Source organism: Cheilinus undulatus, linkage group 3, assembly GCF_018320785.1.
Source record: "Cheilinus undulatus linkage group 3, ASM1832078v1, whole genome shotgun sequence".
NCBI classification, from domain to species: Eukaryota; Metazoa; Chordata; class Actinopteri; order Labriformes; family Labridae; genus Cheilinus; species Cheilinus undulatus.
Window position 1 is genome coordinate 814,313 of NC_054867.1, and position 8,087 is coordinate 822,399.

The 8,087-nt window shown below is 43.5% G+C and overlaps 1 protein-coding gene across 1 annotated transcript in view; it reads left to right on the forward strand.

The window, feature by feature from the left end:
• The window catches only part of LOC121506708 (ral GTPase-activating protein subunit beta-like), a 34,749-nt gene that overhangs the window by 25,969 nt on the left and 693 nt on the right, over window positions 1-8,087 (forward strand). The window contains exons 21-25 of the mRNA XM_041782560.1: window positions 3,786-3,955; window positions 4,133-4,236; window positions 4,324-4,512; window positions 6,256-6,759; window positions 7,516-7,583. Coding sequence (XP_041638494.1) covers window positions 3,786-3,955; window positions 4,133-4,236; window positions 4,324-4,512; window positions 6,256-6,759; window positions 7,516-7,583 — 1,035 coding nt within the window. The remainder of the gene's footprint in view (window positions 1-3,785; window positions 3,956-4,132; window positions 4,237-4,323; window positions 4,513-6,255; window positions 6,760-7,515; window positions 7,584-8,087) is intronic.

An 8,087-nucleotide genomic window follows, 5' to 3' on the forward strand; every position in this document is an offset into this window, starting at 1 on the left:
GATCATCAGGATGTTTTTAGTCAAATGTGAGACGAGTCTTTGAGTTCTTGTTGGTCAGCAGTGGTTTTGGTCTTGGAACTCTCCCATGATGCCATTGTTGCCCAGTGTCTTTTTGATAGTTGAATCATGACCTCTGACCTTAACTGAGTCAGTGAGGCCTGCAGGTCTTTAGATGTGGTTCTGGATTCTTCTGGGACCTCCTGGATGAGTCGTCCATGTTCTCTTAGAGTCATGTTGGTAGGCCGGCCTCTCCTGGGAAGGTTCACCACTGTTCACAGTTTTCTCCATTTGTGGGTAATGGCTCTCAGCGTGGTTGGCTGGAGTCTCAAAGCCTCAGAAATGTCTTTTTAACCCTGTCAGACTGATAGATGCCAGAGACTTTGTTCCTCATCTGTTCTTCTTTAGATGGTTCCATGATGAGTTGGAGATCTTTTAGTAGGGGTGTGACGAGATCTCGTGCCATGAGATCTTGTGAGATAAAAACAGCATGAGATTTCTCGTCGTGGAAAAATCAATTTTGTGAGATCAATATTGCACAGACAGTAGGAGCAGCAGCTGTCCTTTAGTTATAGAAGTTATAATAGATCACAAAGATGCCCTGGACTCTGTAAAACTGTTTGTGACTGAGCCTATGAAGAACAGAGCTGATCCGTGATCCAACCCCCACCCCCTCCTCCTCATGCGCTCCGTGGGGCCGCACATGATCTGCCTATGCATAATGAGTTCAATATAACGGTCCGAAATGATGAGATGCTGCTGCTGGTAACTTGTGCAGTCTCTGTGAGGAGAATACAGCGTTTATTTAGTTTGTGTATGCGCGCAGACTCGCTTTTAGTGCCGCTATTTGTGACTTTGTAACTTTGAGTCGCTGCATCGTCATGTCTCCTTCTCATCTCACCGTCTGTCAGTCACACGTCCATCAGCTGTTGGCTGCAGGTATCACCAGTTAGAAGCTTAACATGAGTAGCTGCAGTAAACTTAGCAAAACAAACTCTGTTAGAGCGCCATACAGACCACCGTTAGCTCCAAAAGTGAAGTTCTAGCTCCAGTTGCCCTGTTTGTCTGACCGCAAACAGAGCAGAGACACACACTCACTCATCAACGCACACATATTAACACACACACATCTGACGCATCTGTGCGTGGTGTCCAACACTGTCAAAGCTGATATGAGAAAAAAAGACCACAAAACGATAAAATAATCTGTTTCTCTAAATGACAGCGAACGCGTTATTGACAGAAATATTTCTTTTGAGTGTTTTGAATATGGATGTACCTAAAGAGGATGATAGTAGTTTGATTTTACTGATGCAGCTCTTTATATTTCAGTCTGTAAACAGTGCTTAAAGTACTTTTAATAGAATCTAAATGTTTTTATCATATATAATTAAATATAATATTAAGTATAGTTATTTTAATTGTAGTGATGAGAGCATAGTGGAGTAAATGAACAATTTTGTAGACTTAAAATGAAAGGTTTGATTTGAAGAACATTAAACTATACAGTTTGAGTCAGAGTTAGACAAGACATACTTTTGGAAGCATTGATAGCCTATTCAGTACAACAGGAGTTAGTTTAAACATTTTTGAATAGACCTGAATGCTTCGCAATTATCACTTTCAGTTGTAGAAAGGACATATCATCCACCCATGTGTTTTTTTTTTCCAAAATTAAAAAAGGTGTCAAATCTTGTCTCGTCTCATCTCCTGAGATAAGCGTCTCGTCCGCCCCATCTTTTAGCCTCCTTCTCTGTCTGACAGGTTCTAACAACTGCAGTTTGTATTTACTCGGGTTATCTTGGTCTAATATTAACATTTCTTTGATGATCTGAAAAATTTAAGTCTGACAAAAGAAATAAATCAGAAAGGAGGAAATACTTTTTTCACTGAACTGCATGAAACTAAAAGTTGTCTTGAGCTGAAGTTAGCTTTAGTTTTTACTGTGGCTTTTAACAACTTTACCAGAAAAATACAATATTTTAACATTCTCACTGTCAGTACATGTACACAAACCATTCTTGGTCACAATTATGCACTTATATTTATATTTTTAACCTTTCAGTATCAAACAGTTATTTACACGTTCCTTTTATTTCTGTATGTGACTCGGACCATGGAGCACAAACAGAACAAACCATCGAGATAACAGAGCAGGGACATGTGAGTATTACAGGACGGACGAGTGTTCTTCTAAAAAGACGTCGCCTCTGTGATGTCTACAGAATTTCATCTGGCCACATTCAGCAGGCTCTCTGAACATGACCTCTGAACGTGACCTCTCTGAACATGACCTCTCTGAACATGACCTCTCTGAACATGACCTCTCTGAACATGACCTCTCTGAACATGACCTCTCTGAACATGACCTCTCTGAACATGACCTCTCTGAACATGACCTCTGAACATGACCTCTCTGAACATGACCTCTGAACGTGACCTCTCTGAACATGACCTCTGAACATGACCTCTCTGAACGTGACCTCTCTGAACATGACCTCTCTGAACATGACCTCTGAACGTGACCTCTCTGAACATGACCTCTGAACGTGACCTCTGAACATGACCTCTGAACGTGACCTCTCTGAACATGACCTCTGAACATGACCTCTGAACATGACCTCTCTGAACATGACCTCTGAACGTGACCTCTCTGAACATGACCTCTCTGAACATGACCTCTCTGAACATGACCTCTGAACGTGACCTCTCTGAACATGACCTCTGAACATGACCTCTCTGAACATGACCTCTCTGAACATGACCTCTCTGAACATGACCTCTCTGAACATGACCTCTGAACGTGACCTCTCTGAACATGACCTCTGAACGTGACCTCTCTGAACATGACCTCTGAACGTGACCTCTCTGAACATGACCTCTCTGAACATGACCTCTCTGAACATGACCTCTCTGAACATGACCTCTCTGAACATGACCTCTGAACGTGACCTCTCTGAACATGACCTCTCTGAACATGACCTCTGAACGTGACCTCTCTGAACATGACCTCTGAACGTGACCTCTCTGAACATGACCTCTCTGAACATGACCTCTCTGAACATGACCTCTCTGAACATGACCTCTGAACATGACCTCTCTGAACATGACCTCTGAACGTGACCTCTCTGAACATGACCTCTCTGAACATGACCTCTGAACGTGACCTCTCTGAACATGACCTCTGAACATGACCTCTCTGAACATGACCTCTGAACGTGACCTCTCTGAACATGACCTCTGAACGTGACCTCTCTGAACATGACCTCTGAACATGACCTCTCTGAACATGACCTCTCTGAACATGACCTCTCTGAACATGACCTCTCTGAACATGACCTCTGAACGTGACCTCTCTGAACATGACCTCTGAACATGACCTCTCTGAACATGACCTCTCTGAACATGACCTCTCTGAACATGACCTCTGAACATGACCTCTCTGAACATGACCTCTGAACGTGACCTCTCTGAACATGACCTCTCTGAACATGACCTCTGAACGTGACCTCTCTGAACATGACCTCTGAACGTGACCTCTCTGAACATGACCTCTGAACGTGACCTCTCTGAACATGACCTCTGAACATGACCTCTCTGAACATGACCTCTCTGAACATGACCTCTGTCTTTAGCATAAAAATAAACTTCATCATAAAAGAAGTCTTTTCAAAATAAAAGTCTAACCAAGATTATGCTGACTGGGCAGAATTACAGCGTGTTCAGGTGAGTTTTAGATCATACCATCCTGGTTTCTGCTGCGTTGAACACTCCTCTTCATCTCTCAGTGTGATGCAGGTTTCAGGAGCCTCCCCGTTCCCCGGGGCCCTGATGGATGAGGACGTTCTGATTGGCTCCTCCCCCTGCGGTGACAGCAGCGTGAAGAAGTTTAGATATTTTGTGGTGGACGGCTCAGTGATCCTTGCCGTGCTGGAACAACCACACAAACCTGGAACAGGTTAGTCCTGAACGCGGACGCGGTCTCATTGATGCCACCCATCAGTCGGAACATCAGTCCACTCTAAAACACGCTACAGTAACTCAGGTTTCTCTGGCTGTAGTGATGATGAGGTTGTTTGGACGGCACACCTAGACTCACCTGAAGGTTCTTGTCTAATATTTCTACTGTCTACAGAGCCATGTCCATCCCTCACACTGTTGATCAGAGGACCATCAGGGTGTCACACCTGGACTCTACAGCACCACCTGCAGCCCAGACAAGGAAGGACACACACCCAGGTGACTGATCAATGATCTGTATTACAGTCTTCAACCTGACAGGAAAATTCTTTGATGGGCTTGATTTGTTTTCAGATTAGAGATCAGAGTTTATTTGTGTTGTTTAATTATCCACAGCAACATGCAGTATCCCAAGAACATGTCAGTACAGCCCAGGAGGATGCTGGGAAATCGTGTGATGTCAAACATCAGCTGTTAGCTGAAACCATGGAGAACGTTTTCACCGTTAAAGCAGATCTGAGCATTCCAGATCTGCATGGGACCGTCAACAAGGAGGTAAGAACTAGTAGAACCAAGACTGGGTCCCCCTTCAGGAACATCCCTCCTCTCAGCAACGTTTCCCCGCCCCTCCTGAGAGGCTGACTTTGGTTCTACACAAGTTACACTGGTGTTTGTGTAGGTGACGGTAGTGTACTGGATATAAATGGACACAGTAAAATAAAACAGTTGTGCATAAGCAGAGACAGACAGACAGACAGTTTATTGTCATGTGTTACACCCTGTAAAGGGGACAATATGAATGAAAGAAGAAACATGCGGTGTTGCTGGCTTTCATCCAACAGTGTAATGAGCAGCCACAAGCAACCAGCTCCCCCTACTGACGAAAACAGGAAGTGCTAGACAACTGAAAAACCTAGACAAAACCAGTCGATTGCTGAGGTGAATTTACATTTTTAACATATCAGAACAAATAAACATTTTAAAGTTAAACACATTTTCAAAGTGTTTTTAAAAGGCTCTTTCCTGACATGTTATTTTTAGCTTAAGGTTATTACTGTTTTTTTAAACATTTTTTAAATCAAAACAAACAAATTTCAAGACAAAACTAATCGATAGCAGATATGAACTTAAATATAAGAATGTTTTTACATGACCATTTCAAACACATACTGTTATTTCAACGCCTTTCAAATCAGTTTTAAGCCCTTTTAAACTTAAAATACCACTTTTAAATGCTTTTTACATTGGAGTCAGGTTTTTTTCAGGCTGTTTTTTTTCTTTTTTCTCAGTCTCAGCCTGTGCAGCTGGGTTCCTGCATTGCCTGGGTTCCTATTGTTCCTATTGTTTTATGGTACTTGGTGTCTGAGTCTTGCCTGCATCCTGATGATGTTCATGATGTCTTAGTTGTGTAAAATGGCTTCATGTCTGCACTCTGATTGATATCTGTGATGTCTTAGTTTGCATGGCTTCACATGACGTCTAGGTTTTGATGTATATTGATCTTGATGAATTACTATCTCATCCATATTCTTGTTTAGTTTCTTTAAATGTGTGGATTCTGCTGATGTCTGCATGTCACGTTCTGTCTTCTTATCTTTCTTTGGGTCGTTGCTTTGTTCTTCTGCACTTGTCAAAGCACTTTGTAAACCCATGTTTTTAAAAGTGCTACACAAATAAAGTTAGTATTATTATTTTTGGCTTAGTGATGGTTTTATATCCACTGCATGGTGAAAACATCAGGTTTTTACTATCAGGTTAAAACACAATCGTCTTTAGAGGTTAAAGTTAGTTAAGAGGCAGTTCCAGGGTCACTTCCTTCAAAAGGGTTTTTACAGGGAGCAGGAGACGCGGGTCTGTGTGAGCGCAGCGCCGCTTCCTCTCTGGGCCTCCGTACCTCCGTGGCCGCCTCACTGCCGCTCCTCTGCCGCTCTGCCGTGCTGTGGAGGAGGGAGAGTGGCTCAGTCTCGCAACGGCAAAAAATGCAATTACTGTGATGTGATTTGAATGTATCTTACTTGAGGTAGCCACAAGAGGTCGCTGTTAGACTATGACAAGTGTTTATACACCCAGTTAAGCAACCGTAGAAGAAGTGTTGCTGCTGTTAAGCTCAGGATATGTTGCTATGCTGCTGTTAGCCTGTCCATGTCAAAGAACGAACCCAATTAAAAGTATTAAACTCAGAGCATGAGTCAGTGGACTTGATGACATGGTGTCAGAAGCGGTGCTCCCGACCAGCAGAGAGAAGTTTGAAGCAACATAGCCAAGTTTCATGCGCCGGAATCATTCGACTTCACCTAGCCATCGGCGTGGTCGACCTGGAGACAGCGTTTCTCTCGTTACCGGATAGTGACCAAACTCGACCAGGAAGAGGACGACATTCAGGTGAACACGTTGTTGTATGCTATGGGCAAAGGCGCTGAGCCAATATTTAGCACTTTCACGCTCACTGAAGAGGACAATGAGGACTATAATGGGGCAGTGATAAAGATGTTTGATGAACATTTTGTGCCTAAAAGAAACATTATACACGAGCGTGCCTGTTTCCATAGACGCTCTCAGCGACAGGGGGAGAGCGTGGAGCCGTTCATGAGACATCTTTATGAACTGGCAGAGCATTGTGAGTTTGGAGCTGCAAAAGAAAAGCAGATAAGAGATCGCATTGTCATAGGAATCACAGACAATGACGTGTCGCAAAAATTACAACTGGAACCGGACTTAACCCTGGAAAAAGCCGTCAGTATTGCCCGCCAGTCTGAGTTAATAAAGGTCCAAAACGCCAGCGCCAGGTCCACGGAAAGTGAAGTAACTGCAGTGACACACAAGTTCAAACGATGCAACCCTTTTGAGAAGAGGCACGCTAAATTCAAAGGAAATCAGCAGCTTAGACGAGCTACAAGGATAACACAAGGAAAGGCTTGTTCAAGGTGTGGGAAGACACACGAATTTGGTGCATGTCCTGCAACCTGAAAACGCTGCCGTAAGAGCAATAAAATTGGACACTTTGAAGTCATGTGTAAAAACCAAGCTTGTAGGTGCAGTGAAAACTACAGCTAATGATAATGATGAAGGCAGTGCATGGTTTTTAGGAGCTGAGACAGAGATGTTGATGAAGACAAAAATCTCACTAATCTGCACATCAACGGACTTTCTGTGCAATTCAGAATTGACACAGGTGCAGATATCACATTGATATCAGAACAAACATACCAAAGCCTACCCCAGCGCCCTCCACTGGAAAATACAAAGGGAGTTTTCACAAGTCCTGGAGGTAAGCTAGTCTGCAAAGGCAAATTTCTGGCAAACTGTGTGAGAAATGGACAGAAATACACATTCTGGATTTATGTTATGAAAGGCCCATTCACCTCAAGTCTATTAGGACAACAGATAGCAACAGAAATGGGACTTGTATGCAGAGTGAATGCATTGGAGTCTTTTGAGGATCTTTTTGGAGACATTGGACTGTTAAACTGCGATCCAGTGAAAATAGTGCTTTGACCAGATGCCCAGCCTTACAGCATTGTCACAGCTCGACGTGTCCCTTTTCCCATCCTGCCCCAGGTTGAGGAAGAGCTAAAATGGATGCAGTCTTTAGGCATCATTGAGGAGGTTAATGAAGCTACAGATTGGTGTGCTCCCATGGTGCCAGTGATTAAAAAGAACAAGAAACCAAGGATCTGTGTGGACTTAACTAAACTCAACAAAGCAGTGAAAAGAGAGAGGGTTATCTTACCTACACTGGAGGACATTGGCCCCCAGCTCTCTGGAGCAACAGTTTTCTCCACAGTAGATGCCTCAAGTGGATTTTGGCAAATACCACTCAATGCTGACAGCAGAAAGCTCTCAACATTCCTCACGCCAGTGGGATGTTTCTGCTTTCGGAGGCTACCTTTCAGAATCACACCAGCCCCAGAAATATTTCAGCAAAAGATGAGTACCCTCCTGAGGGACCACGCAGGCGCAGTGGTAGTGATGGACGATATACTGGTTTTTGGCAGACAAAAAAGACCATGACCAGAACCTCAGAGCAGTAATGCAAACCATCAAAACTTCAGGACTGAAGCTGAACAAGGAAAAGTGTCGGTTTGGGAAATCTGAAATCCAGTATTTTGGACACATCATCAGCAAGGATG